The sequence below is a fragment of the Desmodus rotundus genome, chromosome 7, assembly GCF_022682495.2.
Source record: "Desmodus rotundus isolate HL8 chromosome 7, HLdesRot8A.1, whole genome shotgun sequence".
NCBI lineage: Eukaryota > Metazoa > Chordata > Mammalia > Chiroptera > Phyllostomidae > Desmodus > Desmodus rotundus.
Window position 1 is genome coordinate 76277579 of NC_071393.1, and position 21079 is coordinate 76298657.

The 21079-nt window shown below is 38.3% G+C and overlaps 1 protein-coding gene across 5 annotated transcripts in view; it reads right to left on the reverse strand.

The window, feature by feature from the left end:
- TTBK2 (tau tubulin kinase 2) overlaps window positions 1-21079 on the reverse strand; it is a 137315-nt gene that overhangs the window by 20098 nt on the left and 96138 nt on the right. For all 5 annotated transcript variants that reach the window (XM_045201300.3, XM_053927760.2, XM_053927762.2 and 2 more), the window contains 3 exons: window positions 20853-20978; window positions 3322-3479; window positions 398-614 (listed from right to left, as the gene is read on the reverse strand). In XM_045201300.3, coding sequence (XP_045057235.2) covers window positions 398-614; window positions 3322-3479; window positions 20853-20978 — 501 coding nt within the window. The remainder of the gene's footprint in view (window positions 1-397; window positions 615-3321; window positions 3480-20852; window positions 20979-21079) is intronic.

The following is a 21079-nucleotide window of genomic DNA, read 5'->3' on the forward strand; positions in this document are numbered from 1 at the left end:
TCACCTCCCCACCTCCACATGAGAAAGTTTTCTGAATGGGTTCTCAGAGCTCCATCGATCCACACCAACGGAGGAGCCCAGGGTCTTGTCCCATTATTTAGAAAGACTATTAACTGCAAAAAAAAAACCCTCTTATTTTCATCTCAATGTCTGGTTATTTTTTTAAAATACCTTTATCTTGTCCACAAAATACAAGATGAAGATTAATGTTCGGTGTCCATACTTCAATGTCCAGACAAAACTAGCTAAAATATTGCAATTAAAAATATAGAAATAACTAGCAATATAATGTTCTGTCTCCTTCTCATTCAAAATTGAGAATCACTATACTTTGCTAAAGTAATAGGAGAGCAATAGTAAGCACACGGTTACCACTTACTATGCAAGAAATACACACCTTACAAATCCCAAGCTTTATCTTGTTCCTGTTGGCATCCATCTCTTCCCAGACATCCTTCTCCTGGGGACGAGGGTGTCCCAGAGATCCAGGCAATTTATCTGGTGACACACCAACAGGGATGCCATTCTCCCCATCACTAAGCTGTTCATCGGGAAACACTTCATCTGTATTTTCTCGAAGCAAGTCCCCTGGGATGGGAGTGGCATTGGCAATTCTAAAAATGAGGGATGAAGAAAAGGTAGAAATTAAAAACACCAGAATAAAAAATTACTGTAAGACTATTTTACATTTTGTTTCTGGAATTAAACAATGAAGTTTATACATCATTAAGAGAAAAAAACAAAACAAAACAAAAAACCTTGTAAACAGGTCATGACAATTCTACAAAATAAAACTTCTACATTTTGATCAACAGAATTTTCAACATGATTTAAAAACAAAAATTCTAATACAATAACTCACTGATTTAACAATTACTTTAAAAGTTAGAAACATTTGGTCTATTGCCCAACAAGTCTTTGTCAATTTTTGTATTTTTGGTTCTTTACCCATTTTCTTAGAGGATAACAAAAACTATAAACAGGAAAGTGTTAAGTATCATACTGATATTTGCAAGTATCATAAGTTATATGTTTTAATAGTGTAAAATGTGATTTTTTTATTTACAGACTTTTTACTAAGTACCTACTCCATGTGAGGCCCTAAGGATCATGAAGATCATAAAGGCAATTCTTGCCTTCTAAAAGACACTAGAAAATTTGCAATTGCACAGTTTGCACATTCTGCATGAACTGACCGGGAACAATCATCTCTCCCTTAGACCTCTGGCCCATGAAGGGCTTTTCTAGTTCTGTTATCACCCACTAAGTGACCAGGCCCCTGCCAGCTCTAATGTTCCATGACTCTACACTATACTCAACTTTTTTGAATACTTCTGACTGAACGCAATATTTAGCACACAGTGAAACTTCTCCTTAGAAGTGATCTGGAACGTTTAAAAGCAGAAAAACCAAGCTTCAGGAGATTATACTGACACAATTATCATGAGTGGTGAAACAGGCATCTTCTCAGTGAACTGCTCTACCGGCAGCAGTCACACCCCGGCCCAGGTGTCGTAAATACGTCACATTGTGAGAACAAAGCTCAGTCATTTTCAGGTTCTTGTTTCACCTAACTTGATGACCTTCACTGCCACCTCTCCCTATCAAGGTCAAGGCTAGAAGATGAGCCTTTTCATCAATAGGTTAGAGGTAAATAATCTAGAAAAGCACTGACCGTGGCTCCCAGGAAAAAAAAACTTAAAGCCTTTGTAAAGTAGTATCTTATAAGAACATCTTTAAAAGGTAGTTTGGCCTAAAATAGTTCAAAAGAAAGGATTTACTCTAAAAGTAAAGTTCAGAAATAAATTGGCTATTAAAAGATTTTTCAGGTGTATATTACTTATTTATACAAGGAATTACAACGGATACTAACATGTATGTGTTACATGGTAGTCCAAATGTTTATTGAAAGTATTCCCTCTATTCCTGAGGAGAGGGACTGGCCAAAGGACAAATATTTGAGTTCAGAAAGCTCATATTCCCCCATTTTAATCACTCAGTGTTCTTCCAAATCCTTTTTTCCTTATGCCTAGCTACTACTCTGCTTCTTTACAACTACCACAATTCTTTGACATTTTCTTCTTCCATACCTCAGGAGACAAACCACACCTCCATCTCTGAAACTGCTTCTATTTTCACTCTGTCTTATTTTAGGAGAAAACATTGGAAGATGGGAACTTACACTGTCTTCATTGACTTCAGCTGTCTTGAAGTCCTATCACCAGATTTTTCCAAGTTGGAGATTATCTATTCTAACAACAATTAAAGAAGGAGGACAAATGCACTAAAACAAGAATCAAAATTTCTAGACAGCTCAAGCTCTGTAACTTGATGTATAGAAATATTTATCCAAAGCTGGATGATTCACTCAGTATCAGGATTATCTTCCTCATTTATAAAATGGGGTGGCTGGGGGCCCCAAACTCAGGTAAGCATGAGAAACATCTGATACATATGGACTTCTGTGCCATATCCCTAGATCCTGATTCAGGAGGTCTAGGGAGAGTCCTACGAATAGGTATGTTAAACAAATATCTGTGGTGATTCTGATGTAGCTAGTCAGAGTCTCAGCTTTTAAAACTCTCAGATTAGCTAATCAAGGATAACTCTCAGTTATGAGTCCATGTAAGTTTTTCTGTTCACTAAGCTCTAGTGATCCCATCTTTCAATATAAAATCAAAGCAATGGATTAGTGATAAAAAGTTCCAATGAGCTCACACTGTATGAGGATTTTTCCTATTTTTTTTAAAGCAAATAGTTTAAAGTAACCAAAGCAGGTAAAAAACCCCAAAACAATGGGTCAGAAAAATAGACAACCTGCCTCCCCAGAAGCAACTATTTATGAAAGTAGAGAAAATAAAACAAAAACCCAAGGAGGTGGAAATACAGCATAACCTGCTCCTAAACACACTGAAAATTAAATCACTCTCAAGAGAAACAAGCTACATGTTTTGTTCCCACTAAACTTAAGCACAGTATAATTACATACAATTGTGGCTCATTCTGTCCGGGGTCCCATATACTCTTTAGAAGTAAATGCAACAAATACCCTTCTCATTTTGAGATGAGAAAACCCACTGTAAATCTGACATCAACAAGTCACACAGCTCTAAGCTCCCATCTCACAGGATGATCTGTAAGCACTTTCTAAGAAAAGTAAACCTGAACAAAGGCATATATGAGAGCAATATTAATTCAAGAATATTCACAGGCTTTCACCTATATCTTGGCATTTGGTCATCTGAGGGAATCTGGATGAAAACATTTTTGCTAATACAATGCATCCAGGAAAGACTGCTAAGCGGGCTGCTGAGGACATACCCGATTGCCGCAGGGGTCAAGCGGGTGTGCAACTGAGGGGTGGTGGAAGTAGTGGTGGTTGTTAGGGAGCCATCAGTTCCGGTCTTCTCCCAGTCAAAAGGGTCACTCTCAATTACTCCAAAGGTTTTGATGCTGTTGTCAAACACGGATGTAAGAAGCTAAACCACAAAGAAAAAAAACTAGAGTAAGCCAACAGTAAACAAAGTCACTTTATTCTTTAAAAGAAAGCACCCCAGACTAAGAAATTAGTTTTGTGGATTTTTAAAAACCTAATGATATGAGAGAGGGGAATATGAATAAGGACTATATGTGGATGATGATATTGAATTAATATTAATTTTTCTCAGTTGAGGCACTGGTTTGTAGTGACGTGGTAGAATGTCTTTGTTCTTGGAAGATACATAATGAAGTATTATGTATAAAACATACTTGCAGATGGCTTAGCAACAGGAAATGTATGTTATATATATATGTGTGTTTTCGGTTTCAACCATCAATGTGATTTTTTTGTCCAAATGGGCATTTTTATATGGTTCAATTTAAGTGACCAGTGTTAATAGCTGGTATGTCTAGATTAAGGGCTATACAGAAGTTCGCTGTGCTTTTTTCCAATTTTTTTGTGAGTTTGAAAAATTCTTAAACTGTGTGTGTATACACACAATTATCAAAAATATATGTGCCCTATTATTTGATAGTATATATAAATTCAGTTATTTTTGCCTTTAAATTCCAAAAGTCTGATGTCATCTGGAGAAAGGTCTGATAAAGACCTTTACTGTTTCTGACAGTGTGCACCATTCTCAATTTTATGATTAGGGCCTCATTCTCTCCTCATTTCTCCTATTCTGTTATCCCATCCTCAGAGATTTATCTTGTACATTTCCCACCCCAGACCTGAAATCAGCACTTTCTCACTGAAGGATTTTGTGGAGGTCTGTTTTAGGCTTTATAAAGATTACTCTGCCTAGTAAGTGGAGATTAGATGCCATGAAAGGGGTGAGGATGAGGGTGCTAGGAACAGATGATCAGTTAGGAGGTTACTGAAGTTGAACCAGAAAGGTAACCATGGTGATGATAAAAAGTGGTAGGATGTGGATATAATGTGTACAGCCAACAAAACTTGCTGATGGATTAGATGAAAACTATGAAGGTAAAAAAAGCAAAAAGCGTAATTTACATTTCTGTCCAAAGCCACTGGAAAGCAGTGAGTATGAGGATTGGGATACTGAAAATTTTATGGCGTTTAGGGAGGAATAAGGAATACAGATACAAGTTGACAGTCATCAGCATATAGATATTAATAGATAGTATTTAAAGCTATAGGAGTGAATGATAAAACCTAAGGGAAGTAGGTAGCAAAGAGGCCCAAGTGCTAATGCCTAGGGCACTCCAACATTTAGATGAAAAGAAGAAAAGGACTTGGCAATGGAAAGCACAGAGTGACCAGTGAGGTAGGAAAACCTGTATGTGGTGTTCTAGATGCCAAATGAACAGTCTCAACAAGAAAAGGGTCAAATGCTATCCACTGTAAATGTATTACTATCTCTGGTTATTTAATTGATTTGTCTCTCTTTCACTCACAGAGTAAGCTCCAATAGGTCAGTATATGTCTGATCTTGGTCATTATTATATCTAACACAATGCATTATATATAAGTCTAACATTGGTATCTGAAAGATATATATATTTGGTCATTCAGATGATCAAAATATATTACTTATATATATTTGATCTTTGTCCACATTTCCTGGCTTTCAGCTCCCAAAACCATTGGAATTTCCTGAGAGGTAAGAGCAATGAGAGAATCTTTTGTTCTAACATTTGGCCTAGTCCTCAGTTTCTGAAATCATTTCAGGACCATAAAGGTGAAATGAGTGTCTTATTCATAGCAAGCCCCCTTCCTACACAACTGGGTTTATATGTTAATGAGATGACTTTTATAAAGCACTGAAAGATGAGAGCTGGTCACCATGTGATTCCAGAGAATCGAAGAAAACATAGTTATAAAACCTGATAACTTCAGTCTCACCTCTCTGGCCTCCAGAGAAGGAAAGAGAGGGCTGGAGGTTGAATCAATCGCCAATGGTCAATGATATAATCATCATGCCTATGTACTAAAGCCTCTACTAAACTCCAAAACGACAGGGTTCTGAAAGCTTCTGGGTTGGTAAACATGTGGTAGTGCTGACAGAGTGGTGCCCTTAGAGAGGGCATGGAAGCTCTGCACCCTTTCCTTATGCATCCTGTCCATCTGGTGTTCCCAAGCTATACCCTTTGTAATAAACCAGTAATCTAGTGATAAAATTGGTTTCCTGAGTCCTAGAACTGTTTCAGAAAATTAATTGAACCCAAGGAGGGAGTTGTGGGAACCTCAGACTTATAGCCAATCAGAAGACCAGGTGACAACCAGAATTTGCAACTGGCATCTGAAGTGGAGGACAGTCTTATAGGGCTGAGTCCTTAACCTGTGTTATCTGATATTATCTATCTCTGGGTGGACAGTGTTAGAATTGATTTGAATTGTAGGTTACGCAGGTGATATCAGAGAACTGCTTGGTGGTATGGAAAAACAAAACAACCCATGTTGGAATTGTTGGCACAGAACCCTTAGTTACTCTAAAAACATTTCAAAAATAAACGTTTATTTCTAATAATACTTACTGAAAGTTTCATATAACCCTACCTTTAATTTAGTCCCAAAGAAAAAAAAATAAATGTACAAAAGGAAACTAAAAAGATAAAAGGAACTAGAAAAGATATAGTTGTAAAACCTGACTATTTTTATTTTGGTCATATTTTTGTTGTTAATTTTTTAAATAATTTTTTTAGTTTTAGAGAGAGGGGAAGGGAGAAAGAGAGAGAGGGGAAGGGAGAAAGGGAGAGAGAAACATCGATGTGCAACAAATACATTGATCAGTTGCCTCTCACGTGCCCCCAACTGGAGATCTGGCCCGCAACCCAGGCATGTGCCCTGACTGTAAATCAAACCAGTGATCTTTTGGTTCACAGGCCAACACTCAGTTCACTGAGCCACACCAGCCAGGGCACTGTTGTTAATTTATCTATGTTATAGCTTAGACTTCCCCAAATTATCAGAGGTAGAGGGTGTAGAAAACACAAAGGAGGAGGAAGACAGATTGAGATTCAGGATATAGGAATTGAGTGGCAGATCTTTGACCTCCCTCCCGACTCTGGAAATCGAGGTTCTCACAGGTTCTCAAAGAGCGAGATGTATGCTTCCTAAAAGTGGAGTTCCTACACATGAGTCAACAGCTGCACTGCTGTGTGAGTACTTAGCCCACTTCTGCTAAATGCTCTGCATGAACTTGGCTGTAATAGGGACAACCCTAAACAGTTTTTATGCCAGATGTCCTTTTATTTTATTTTTTAAAATATTTTATTTATTTATTTTTAGAGAGGAGAAGGGAGGGAGAAAGAGAGTGAGAGAAACATCAACATGTGGTTGCCTCTCATGCGCCCCCTTACTGGGGACCTGGCCTGCAACCCAGGCATGTGCCCTGACTGGGAATAGAACCGATGACCCTGTGGTTGACAGGCCAGCACTCAATCCATTTAGTCACACCAGCCAGGGGTATGCCAGATGTCCTTTTATCATGGAATTATTTTCTTATACTTGTCATAGTATTATATGTCTTAGAAAATATAGTTTATGCCATTGGGCCTCAAATAAGAATGTAGTATATGCCAATGGGCCTCAGTCTCTCACTAAGATGGTGATACTAAAGACCAGCAGGAAGCAGGATAGAATGCACAGAACAAAAGAAAAAGAAGGAAAGCTAAAAGCACTAAGGCACTAAATGGTCATATTAGATACGGCTCTGCAGATACTTTAAATAGCAAAGCATTTCTGAAAGTCCTAGCCACAGCAATCAGACAAGAAATAAAAGGCATCAAAATTGGAAAGGAGGAAGTAAAACTGTCATTATCCGCAGATGACATGACATTGTACATAAAAAACCTTAAAGATTCCACCAAAGAGCTACTAGATCTAATAAACAAATTTGGCAAAATATTAATAGCAGGGTACAAAATTAATACTCAGAAATCAGTGGAATTTATATACACCAACAATAAACTATCAGAAAGAGAAACTACAGAAACAATCCCATTTACTACTGCAACAACAAAAAAATAAAGTACCTGGGAATAAATTTAACCAAGGAGGTAAAAGACCTGTACTCAGAAAACTACAGGACACTGAAGAAGAACTTGAGGAAGATACAAGTAAGTGGAAGTATACACCATGTTCATGGACTGAAAGAATTAACATCATTAAAATGTGCATACTACCCAAAGCAATCTATAGATTCAATGCAATTCCTATTAAAATACCAATGGCATATTTCACAGATCTAGAATCAATATTCCAAACATGTATACGGAACCAAAAAAGACCCCAAACAGTCTCAGCAATCTTGAGAAAGAACAAAGCAGGAGGGATCACAATACCTGATATCAAACTATACTACAAGGCCATTGTAATCAAAACACCCTGGTACTGGCATAAGAACAGGCATATAGATCAATGGAAAAGACAGCCCAGAAATCAACCCACGCCTATATGGTCAATTAATATTTAACAAAGGAGGCAAGAGCTTACAATGGAGTAAAGACAGTCTCTTCAATAAATGGTATTGGGAAAAGTGGACAGGTACATGTAAAAAAAAAAAAAAATGACACTAGACCACCAACTTACACCACACACAAGAATAACCTCAAAATGGATAAAAAAAACCCTTAAGTTGCAAAACCATAACAATCCTAGAAGAAAACATAGGCAGTAAAATCTCAGATATCTTCCGTAGCAGTATTTTTGCCGATATGTCTCCTAGAGCAAGGAAAACAAAGGGAAAAAAACAAATGGGACTACATCAAACTAAAAAGCTTCTGCATGGCAAAAGAAACCGTCAACAAAATCAAAAAAGAATATACTGTATGGGAGAATATATTCGCCAATGATACATCTGATAAAGGGTTACTTTCCAAAATATATAAAGAACTTATAAAACAACATTAGAAAGACAAACAATCCATTTAAAAAATGGCAAAAGACCTGAATACATACTTCTTCAAAGAGGACATACACATGACCAAAAGATATGAAAAGATGCTCAATGTCACTAATCATTAGAGAAATGCAAATCAAAACCACCATGAGATAGCACCTCACACCAGTCAGAATGCCTATCATCAATAAATCAACAAACAACATGTGTGTTCAGGATGTGGAGAAAAGGGAACCCTAGTGCACTGCTGATGGGAATGCAGGTTGGTGCTGTGGAAAATAGTATGGAGTTTGCTCAAAAAATTAAAAATGGAACTGCCTTTTTACCCACCATGCCACTTTTGAGAATATATCCTAAGAATCTCAAAACGCCAATTTGAAAGACTGTATGTACCCCTATGTTCATAGCAGCATTATTTACAATAGCCAAAATGTGGGAACAGCCCAAGTGCCCATCAGTAGAGGAGTGGATGAAAAAGCTGTGGTATGTTTACACAATGGAATACTACTCAGCCATTAAAAAAAAGAAGAAGGAAATCTTACCTTTTGCAACAGCATGGATGGACCTGGAAATTATTATGCTAGGTGAAATAAACCAGTCAGAGAAAGACAAATGCCATACGATCTCACTTACATGTGGAATTTAATGAACAAAATAAACTAGATGAAAGAAGGTGAAGGGATTAGTCAAAGAGTATATATGCATAACCCACAGACAACAGTGTGGTGATGGCCAGAAGGAAGAGGGGTTGGGAGGTGGGTAGAGATGGGCAAAGGGGTTGGGGAGAATGGCGACATCTGTAATAGTGTCAACAATAAAAGTAAAAAAAAAAAAAAAAAGAAGAAGCATTTCTAATGTAGCAAAATAATTTTCTAATTCAGGACCAGGGTGGCTCTAAATCCTAATCTTTGACATACAGAAACAGGACAAGTCAAGGACTCTTTGGGGAGTGGCGGGGGAGGGAGCTGAATTCATTATATTACCTTTGGCTAAAATAAATAATAAAACAACAACAACAAAAACCCTCCCATTCAATTACTCAAATAGATTAGGGAACAACATAAATTAGTCACCTTATAAATTCTATATATATAAAAAACTTGTGTTCCTCATCTTTTTTTCACCCCAGTAATTGAGAAACAAAGTCTCAATTGAGACTTTAGTAAGTCTCAAACTGAAAAGGTAGCGGAACAAAATCTGACAAAACTTTCCAGATGATTCTGACACTTCCCCTCTAGGAAGGCAAGTCCCACGTCTTTCCACTAAGAATCACTGGGAATCTAGTATACACCTAACTCACTTACTTCTTTATTTAATAATATATTCTTAGAAATACAAACTCATCTCAAGAATTCAGGTTTCTCAAATGAGGGCAACAGGTACTCCCAGGGGATGCAGCCATATGCCAGAGAGGGTTTAAAGTCACCTGATAAATGTGGCACAGCTTCCTGAAGAATTTTACTCAGATGTAAGACATTTAATATATTTTATAACACAATAAACACAAAGTTAAAAAGCAAAATTTATATGAATCTTTAAGATAAATCCGGAGAATGCACAGAAATTTTGAATTTGTGGCTGACACTTGAAGACTGTATGTAACCAGATCTCTTGAGAAACACGCTCATATTTTGCTGAAATAGGAGAGACTGGTGAACTAGTGTGAGAAACTACAGAAGCATAATACTATGAGGAAGGTGAATCTTCCTTGAATGAAAGCCTAAAAGGGGAGGAGGTTGAGGAAGACGACTTTTGAGGGGAAATGGACAAAAGAGGAGGGAAAACCTGAGGAAGGCCTGGACAGGTAACAATGCAATACTATTTTTTATTTAGCTACTGTTGTGGATTATCTGTGTCAATTTCCCTTCTACTTGTATTCATGAATAAGAAGTAGTCCACAATAAAATGACTTTTCTAATGCAAATTATTCAAAGACACACACAAAAGCAGCACATAAAAATCAGGTACATATGTCTGGGTGATGAGATTTTAATAATTTGGATTTTCTACTTTTGTGTAATTTCCAAATTTTTATAATGCCTATTACTTTTAATAATTATAAATAATCTAACCATCAAAAATACAATTAAATAAAATAGTTGTATACATAAGCATGTGTTCCCCACAGAAATGCTTGGTTCTAGCTCCCGCCACATGAAATATCCTTATTCTTTATAGCAATCAGTCATCTGACACAGACGTAATGTCTTAGGGAAGCACCACCCCTCCCTTCTCTAATCCTTAGCAAAAAAGCAATCAATAGCTTTATGATATTTATTTCCCCATCAAATCCCAGTTGTCCTTTCAAAGAGAATGAAGACTAAGTTCAGTCTTTGCAAAAACAAGAATTATTTGTAGTGTGATACTGAGGATTCACTAGGAATCCTGATACACGAATTCTCAGTTAATAAATGGTAAATTAATGGATCAATAAAACACTTACCAGCAAAGTGCAATCACAATGCTGGCTTGGCTGATTCAAAGATAGATTAGTTACTGCAAAAGAAACTGACTCACTTCAGTGGTAAGTAGATGCATTAGAGGAAAAAAAATTAACATGTTCTAGATTTCTATCCTATGCCAGGGCTTTTTGGCAGCAGTGGTAGAGGAGAAAAAAATTGAACTGCACCCACAGTTTGGAGAACAGAACCAGAAAATTAGATTAAATAAAGAGAATGAGTTCAAGAAACCCAAGGTTTTAGCTGTTTTCACCACCTGTATAAAGATACAGAGAAGAACTCAGGAGTGCCCCTGGCCAGCGGCTCCAGAGGACCTGAGGCAATGTGAGGCAGCATTGCTGCCTGACACCAATGTCTTCTCTTTAATGTACTGCCAGCCCACACAGTAAACTGCATTGTAATAAGCTTCTCTATGCCTCCTAGTTAGGTCAATTGAAAAGGTAAGCAACCCCTTTAGGCCTTAATTGGACAAAGCAGCATAAAGAAAATAGAAAGAAGTTCTATTAACACAGAAATAATGTTGAGTAGAACACAAGAATGAAGAAAAGTGAGATAATTATAAGCAAATGTAGTGTTATTGAGGTACATGTAATACTATTTATGTTTACATAATGTTTTACAATTTACAAAGCATTCCCACAATTATTAAAATCTCAGCAACAACATTGTAGGGTAGGTATTTTTTTTTAACCATTGGTCTCTTTTGATAAATCAGCTGACAGTCTTATGGGAACTCCTTTGTAGGTAACTGTCTCCTTTTCTTTCGCTGCTTCTAAGATTCTCTCCTTCTGCTTCATCTTGGGTAATGTAATTATGATGTGCCTTGGTGTGTTCCTCTTTAGGTCCAGCTTCTTTGGGACTCTCTGAGCTTCCTGGACTTCCTGGAAGTCTATTTCCTTTGCCAGATTGGGGAAGTTCTCCTTCATTATTTGTTCAAATCAGTTTTCAATTTCTTGCTCTTCCTCTTGTCCTTCTGGCAGCCCTATAATTCGGATGTTGGAACATTTAAAGATGTCCTGGAGGTTCCTAGGCTGCTCCTCATTTTTCCGAATTCTTGTTTCTTCATTCTGTTCTGGTTGGATGTTTCTTTCTTCCTTCTGGTCCACACCATTGATTTGAGTCCCAGTTTCCTTCGCATCACTCTTGGTTCCCTGTACATTTTCCTTTGTTTCTCTTAGCATAGCCTTCATTTTTTCATCTAATTTGAAATGAAATTCAACCAATTCTGTGAGCTTCCTGATTACCAGTGTTTTGAACTGTGCATCTGATAGGTTGGCTATCTCTTTGTTGCTTAGTTGTGTTATTTCTGGAGCTTTGATCTGTTCTTTCATTTGGGCCATTTTTTGTGTGTGTTGGAGTGCCTGTTACACAAAGGGGCGGAGCCTTAGGTGCTCACCAGGGTGGGGTAACACTGTGACGCTATATGTGAGGGAGGGGCCGAGAGGGAGCAATGGCGCTTGCTCCACTCTCTGCCGGATTTCAGTCACTCCCTCTGCCATCCACAATCAAATTGGGTCCTTCTGGTGCTGCTTCCCGAGTGGGTGGGTTTGTGTGCATTCTAGGCCCCTGTGGTTCTCTCCAACGAACTCTCCTGTGAGGCTGGGAGTTTCTCCTGCTGCCGCCTCAACCCCCACAGGTGTTTTCAATTAGTGGTTTGAGGCTTTATTTCCCCATGCTGGAACTCTGGGTTGCATGGTCTGTCACCTGGCCCCCCAGCTACTGCCTGGCCAGCCAGCTGCAGCTTTGCCCACCCTGCTCCACAATCCACCACCTCGTTGCGAGTCCTCTCCACCCCAGCTGCCCGTCTCCACCCCTCCTACTGGTCTGGATGAATGTTTCTTCTTTATCTCCTTGGTTGTCAGACTTCCATACAGTTCGATTTTCTGTCAGTTCTGGTTGTTTTTTGTTTTTAAATTGTTGTTGTCCTCCTTTTGGTTGTGCAGGAGGCACAGTGTGTCTACCTACACCTCCCTCTTGGCCGGAAGTCCTAGACTTCTCTGTCTTGAAATGAATGTGAATGAAGTAAGCTGGTTGCATTCAGGGGTTCTATTAGACCCCCCGAAATTACTATTCTTTTAAATATTAGAATCACGCTCAATGCAGCCTGATCTAGATGACTGGGCTGCTGTCAATGAGAAAAAGATCAAGGAAATAGCAGGATCACCATCATCCTCATCCTAGGGCATGGCTAACTGAGCCAAAAGCCAGGCAAAAACACAGACACGCTAAAATTTTTCTATTTCCTGCATATACAGCTGAATTCAAGTGAGTCAAGTAAACAAGGAGGTTCTGTGACTCTACTCGTTCTATAGTTATATCAAATACCCATTCATTGGTTCAGACGTGCACTGAATGCCTACTGTCCTGGGTGCTAGGATGTAAAAGTGAACAAACAGAGTCTTATGTTCAAAGAGTCGGCATTCAATAGAAGCAACAATCAAATTAAGCAGATTGAATTCAATTTGACAAACTTTTATTAAATGCCTACAGTACTGTGCTAATTTCTTGAGGAAACTGAAATAAATGTGTAAGGCCATGGCTCAAGGCTTTCCATTTCATGAGACAAGCCAGTTTATGAAATGTAGGCATTCCAGGCAGGGAATAATGGGAGAAGCACTGGTAGTCCCACTTGACTGTATCTAGGGTCCAATACAGCTGAATCACATTAAGTACAATGGGAAATGAAAGGAGAAAATTATAGGGGGATAGAGCAAGAATTCATCCACCTTTCTCCATCTCTCCTGCTTATATCCAAGTCAAGATTATCATTGTTCCTGCCCTCAAGGGAAGCCTTTATCTCCCAGCCCCCTTGGATTTAGAATTGGGCCAGTGTCAATGGGTTCTAGCCACAGGGGTATATGCTTGGTCAGGAGACCCCTAAGCAATCATCCACACCCTCTTTTCCCCTTCCTGATGACTGTAAAGGCTATGTATTATAGACAGCAATGTCAAAATATGAATGGAGCCTGGATGTCCAAGTTACTATTTGAGAGTTGCCTAGGAGAGAACTGCCCAGTAACTACACTGCTTTGTGACCCCAAAATAAATCTCTGTAATGTTAACATTTTCTTTTATAGCTCTTTCTTTCCAAGGCAGAGGTCAGCCTTTCTCAGTATCTCCCCTAAAGAGTCTCTATTTCTCTTCTGCCTCATTTGAATGCACATAACTGCAAAAATAATCCTCTTAAAACACAAATTGGATCACAATGCTCTGTGTTTGTTAGACTTCCAAGGCTTCCTGCTACACAGAATAAAATTCAATTCCTTAACCAGGACTACAAGGCCCTGCATCATCTATTCTCAGCCTTTCTTTCCAATTTTATCACAAACCACTCTCTCCCCTCAGTTACTATGTCTTGGTCACTTGTCTTCTTTTCATTCCTTTGTTGAATCAGAGCTTATACATATTATTCTTCTTTTTGCTTATAGCATTCTTCCTCTTATTTTTGCTCTTCATGTGGCCAATACAGTCTCACTTTTTGGGCTGGGCTTAAATGGCACCTTTAGAAAACAACCATCCCCGATCTTGTATTTTATAGGAGCTTCTCTTTTTTAGTCTCTTACTCAAACTGTTATTTGCTTTACAAAAAGCCAGTCCCCCAAAGCAAGAGGGGTTGGCTGTGGATTTCCTCTCTATCATATCCTCTGATTTTAGCAATTTTGTGGTAGTGTGTGAACTGCTTGATATATACATTATAGTTTCAGGCTCACCAGTGGTGTGTATATGTTTGGGTTTCATTAGTCTTAACTTGCTAAACAATGCTTAACATAATCTGAACACTCCAGTAAAGATATTTTCATGGGGTTTTTGGATCCTGCCAAGATGGAGGCATAGGTACATACACTTTGCCTCCTCGCACAACCAAAAGAAGGACAACAACAAATTTAAAAACAAAAAACAACTAGAACTGCCAGAAAATTGAACTGTATGGAAATTCAACAACCAAGGAAGTTAAGGAAGAAACATTCATCCAGACTGGTAGGAGGGGCAGAGAAGGGCAGCCTAGTGGAGAGGACTCGTGCTAAGGCAGCAGCTGGAGGACCAGGCAGTCCCACATTTGTGTGCAAATGAACCGGGAGGAACAACTGGGGAGCGGGACAGACTGTGCAACCCAGGGTTCCTGTGCAGGGAAATTAAGCCTCAAAACCTCTGACTGAAAAACTCTATGGGGATTACTGTGGTGGGAGAAACTCCCAGCCTCATGGGAGAGTTTGTCAGAGAGACCCACAAGGTCCTAGAATGTACACAAACCCACCCCACGCAGGAATCAGCACCAGAAGGACACAATTTGCTTGTTGGTAGCAGAGGAAGTGACTGAAAGCCAGCAAAGAGCTGAGCAAGCAGCATTGTTCCTTCTCAGACCCCTCCCCCACATACAGCACCCCAACACAGTAACGTGGGTTGTCCTGCCCTGACAAATACCTAAGGCTCTACCCCTTATTATGTTACAGGTGCTCCGAGACCAAAAAAAAAGGGGGGGGGCCCAAATGAAAGAACAGGTCAGAGCTCTCCCAAAAATACAACTACACAATGAAGAGATAGCCAGCCTATCAGATGCACAGTTCAAAACACTGGTTATCAGGAAGCTCACAGAATTGGTTGAATTTCGTTGCAAATTAAATGAAAAAATGAAGGCTATGCTAAGAGAAACAAAGGAAAATGTACAGGGAACCAATAGTGATGCGAAGGAAACTGGGACTCAAATCAACGGTGTGGACCAGAAGGGAGAAAGAAACAGCCAACCAGAAAAGAATGAAGAAACAAGAATTCGGAAAAATGAGGAGCAGCTTAGGAACCTCCAGGACATCTTTAAATGTTCCAACATCCAAATTATAGGGGTACCAGAAGGATAAGAGGAAGAGCAAGAAACTGAAAACTGATTTGAACAAATAATGAAGGAGAACTTCCCCAATCTGGCAAAGGAAATAGACTTCCAGGAAGTCCAGGAAGCTCAGAGAGTCCCAAAGAAGCTGGACCTAAAGAGGAACACACCAAGGCACATCATAATTACATTACCCAAGATTAAGCAGAAGGAGAGAATCTTAGAAGCAGCGAAAGAAAAGGAGACAGTTACCTACAAAGGAGTTCCCATAAGACTGTCAGCTGATTTCTCAAAAAAGACCTTACAGGCAAGAAAGGGCTAGAAAGAAGTATTTGAAGTCATAAAAGGCAAGGACCTACATCCAAGATTACTCTATCCAGCAAAGCTATCATTTAGAATAAAAGCGCAGATAAAGTGCTTCCCAGATAAGGTCAAGGTAAAGGAGTTCATCATCACCAAAGCCCTTATTATATGAAATGTTAAAGGGACTTTTCTAAGAAAAAGAAGATCAAAAATATGAACAGTAAAATGGCAACAAATTCACATCTATCAACTACCAAACCTAAAAAAACAAAAATGAAATTGAACTAAGCAAACAACGAGAACAGAACAGATTCACAGAAATGGAGATCACATGGAGGGTTATCATTGGGAAAGGATAGGAGGAAGAATGGGGGAAAAGGTACGGGGAATAAGAAGCATAAATGGTAGGTACAAAATAGACAGGCAGAGGTTAAAAACAGTATGGGAAATGGAGAAGACAAAGAACATATATGTGCGACCCATGGACATGAACTAAGGTAGGAATGCCGGTGGGAGGGAGGGGGTACAGGGCGGAGTGGAATAAAGAGGGGAAAAATGAGAAAACTGGAATAGCATAATCAATAAAATATATTAAAAAATATTTTTGTGTTATGTCAGATTTGACCCTAATAATTAACAATAATTTCAGATAATTCTTCATATAATTTTTTAGTTCTTTCACTGTATTTTCAACCAGTCATGTTAGTATTTACCTTACAGTGCCTATTGTATTTGTGGGCACCACTCCAAGGAAAGCAGATGGTAAACTGGAAAGAGCTTGGGCCTTTTTGAGTAAGTCAGAAATGGGTTCAGATTATCACTTCTAGCACCACTAGTTTTCCCAGGCTACTAGGTCTCCATAAGACAGGGATAATAGTATTATTATCCTAGGTCTGCCCAGGTTTTATTACTGTGACATTGCTGTGTGTGACAATAATGTGTAAAGGCACCAGGGGCTCTTCTTTATCCAATGTGATGCTGCTGTATTAGTTTTCCACTAACAGCGACACCTACAGGTGGAGTCCTGTGGTGGATGTTATGGTTGATAAAGATTTTCCTAGGCAGACCTCAGAGATGTTTTTCTTTCTTAAAACACCTTAAAAGTCTTATGGGAACTCCTTTGTAGGTAACTGTGTTCTTTTCTCTTGCTGCTTCTAAGATTCTCTCCTTCTGCTTAATCTTGGGTAATGTAATTATGATGTGCCTTGGTGTGTTCCTCCTTGGGTTCAGCTTCTTTGGGACTCTCTGAGCTTCCTGGACTTCCTGGAAGTCTATTTCCTTTGCCAGACTGGGGAAGTTCTTCATTATTTGTTCAAGTAAGTTTTCAGTTTTTTGTTTTTCCTCTTCTCCTTCTGGCACCCCTATAATTCGGATGTTGGAACATTTAAAGATGTCTTGGGTTATCAACAGGGGAGTGGGAGGGGGATAGGGGGGGAAAGGTACAGCGAATAGGTAGCATAAATGATAGGTGGAAAATAGACAGGTGGAGGGTAAGAATAGTGTAGGAAATGTAGAAGCCAAAGAACTTATAAGTATGACCCATGGACATGAACTATAGGGGGGAATGTGGGAGGGAGGGGGTGGGCAGGATGGAGTGGAGTCGGGGGGGAAATGGGACAACTGTAATAGCATAATCAATAAATATATTAAAAAAACACTTTAAAAGGATTTATTTACATTTTATGGTAGCCATACTTTCACAATCATTATCTACATTTCTGAAATTGTTGGCTTATCACTTTTTTCACTTTTAATTTGAAATACAGTAAGCCCTTCAACAACACAGGGTTAGAGGCACTGACTACCCCGCGAAAATACATGTGTAATTTAAGTCGGCCCTTCGCATATGCTGATTCCTAACCACTTATAAGTGAACCTGAGAGTTCAAACTCATGTTGTTCAAGGGTCAATTGTAATTAAAGATTCATAGGAAAGTGTAAAGAACTTTATAGAAAAGTCCCCTTCACCCAGGTAGCACCAATGGTAACTCTTAAATAAGTAGAGTACAATATCAAAACCAGGAAAATGATATTGGTACAATCCATAGAGCTTATTAAATGTTACCAGTTTTATATGTACTCCTGTGTGTGTGTGTGTGTGTGCGCGTGCAGAGAACTATGCAGCTACTACCTCAGGAGATTCATGGCCTAGCCCCCTTTTGTCTCTTACATTTGCTATGCTCTTTCATGTTCTAATAATAAAAGCCACATGTATAAGAAGATACCTTCTTTAATCTTGATTATAATTCTAATATTGTCACCTTTAGTTTAACAGACAGAAAATAGTATTTATAGTACATAGCATATAATAGTACAGGGTGGGGCAAAACTAGGTTTACAGTTGTATGTGAAATAGTTTATTCTTGTAATATTATCCATTAATTATTGTATTATTTTCCATACAAACAACTGTAAACCTAGTTTTGACCCACCCTGTATTTATTGATAAGTTTGTTGGATATAATTTCCCAAAACACCACAACATTTTCCAAAAGCAAATGTCAACCTCGTTCTAATTGAGACACGCATAAAGGATTCCTAGTAGAGAGCAAAACAGCTCTTGTCTCTAGCTCTACATCTGCTGTCAGTGAGCAGCAGCGGGCTACTGGATGAGGTATTGACCATACACAACTTAAGATCATTTCTCTAGCAAGAAACTATGATTTTAAACAGATTTATAAAATACATTCAAATAAAAGTGACTTTATAAAACACCATCATTAAACATTTTGATTATAAAATATATTCACTTTGGTCTTGGCTCAGAATATGCAAAGTTGGAGAAATATGATTTGCCCTTTGATGTAGCTAGGGAAGCACTCAAACTAAATATTGGTATGTTTTCTGCTTGTTGCTGGAGGATGTGTGTTGTCGTTGTTTTTAACTACAGTGGTTGTCCAATGAGGAATTTAAAATTTTGAAAAAACAGCAATTAAATTCAAATTCAGAAATGAATTCCATTCATAAGAGCAGTCAGATTCAAAGTAGAGTAATTTTACTCAAAATGAAGACCAAAGCGGGCCTCTGTAAGGAAAGCAAGAGACAGAAGCTACAAAACTCAGCTCTTTTTGGAACCTGATATCAAACTGATGATAGGCATCAGAACACAGTCACACCAACATCTTTTTTCCAATTATCCTTCTCCCGTCGACCTGGCCCTGCTCCCATTCACTGCTTATGAAAGATCAAAGAGCAAGGAATATTATTTATAGAATCTGTGAAACAAAGAAAGTGTTATGCCTTCTTTCTCTCCTCCAAAAACAGGAAAATCACTACACAGTCATACCTCAGTACTCGCCGTATTCAGAACTCATCCAACCCTATACTTGTTGCATTTTGACGAGAAAAAATGTTTCAGCACTTGGCACTTGCTCGAGACTCATTGCACTTCCTAGAACTTGTATGAGTCACGACGCCACCCTGCAAGAGAAAATGCTTCACCACTCGTCTCTTGCTTGGTATTTGTTGGTTTTGGCACTCGTTGCAAGTTCTAGAACGATGAGCACCGAGGTATCACTGTACTTTGTTATGTTAGTACATAATAATACAAAGGACAATGTTTATATATTCTCTCAGGCTCTGAGAGAATATACAAATGAAAAACTTGAGAACAATAATGTGTTAATTTAAACTAAATTAATTATAGGTTGAGGTTTCAAGGTTAGCTGGTGAATATGATAATATTCTTAAGATTACAGACATAACTAAGTGGAGAATGTGAAAAAAATTTTTGCTATGTTAAACTTTTAAACTGCTAACTTTGTCGATAAAAAAATTATCAACACCCAAGATGGGAAAGTTGAAACATTTTCCAGTTCTTCCAAAATCTAGTCTTACAGGTATAATTTCATTATTTTATTGCAAGTCATGTGAATTCTCTGCATTTCAGAAAACACATATAAAATGTAAATGTAAGAACATATTCCAAAACGACTCATATACAATGTGTTTTCTCCATTTATTAGACTATATATAGTTTATAACACAAATAGCCATATAGGAAAGGAGACAAGCTAACCACCGAGATCTCTAAGGACCCAAGGTTGTATGTTGCCTCTCTGCTTTATATCTTGTTTATATCTTATACAAAAGCTGCAATTTCACACAGAAATAGTTACTATATGCAAATAGGTCACTGTGCTATGGGTAGTCTTAGTATTCTGAGTAGGCAACACCGACACTTTAGAATATAAAACTTCCATTAACAGGCAATAAAGTCTGTCTATGTGTTGTCCTTTGTAGATAAAAATGATATACTGGTATATTATTATTATTATTATTATTAATCTATATGTGGCTTCACTTAAGTTTTCAGTGGTAACAAGTATTTTGCATTAAGCTCTGACCAAGTTTCCCCCGAGTCCAATACAATAGAATCTTCTGAAATATAGCTGGCTGGACCAGGAATGCAATTTGTGGTAAACCTAGACAACTCTTATATGGCCTCATTAACTGATGCTCTCAGGAAATGATTCACTGACGACAGACAAAACGAAGCCAACAATCTTCACTGACTGTTGTCCCACAGCATATTAATATACGATATGCAGCCCTCAAGCCCTCGGCAGATACATTACCTAGTTGAACGTTTCCTTCTCATCAACGTTAGCTACAGGATTTACATAATTTGAACTACCAGCAGTTCTATACCAGCAGGAACAGTAAAATGAATCACAGCAAGAACAATAAAATCTGCTACATGATGAACAAATCTAAAACCCTAACGAAGTATGTTTATCCAGAAGGAAGGAAACACACACAAAGACACTGTCATCATCAGTTAATTTCACCACGTTCCTCAGAATGTATTAAAATAGTATTATTCTAAAGACCTCCCATAGTCATTCATAACACCCTCAAAAGCTACAATAAGTGATGAAAGAGAGACTAATTAGCCCACAGAACTCACAAAGATGATTACCTGATAGTCTGGTTTTGTAAAATAATCCAAAGAGGAGATGTGGTCCAAAAAGATGCTAAATTCTGGAGGGAGATGTTTCAACATAAGCCTGTGGTCATACCTCTCCTTAATAGAGCCTACTTGCTCCTGGGAAGAAAAGGGAAATGGAACCAAAATCAATTTCTTCTGGCAGCTACACATTAAGAGCCTCTCAGTAACGGTCCCAAGGGTATGTACTGGGGAATGAG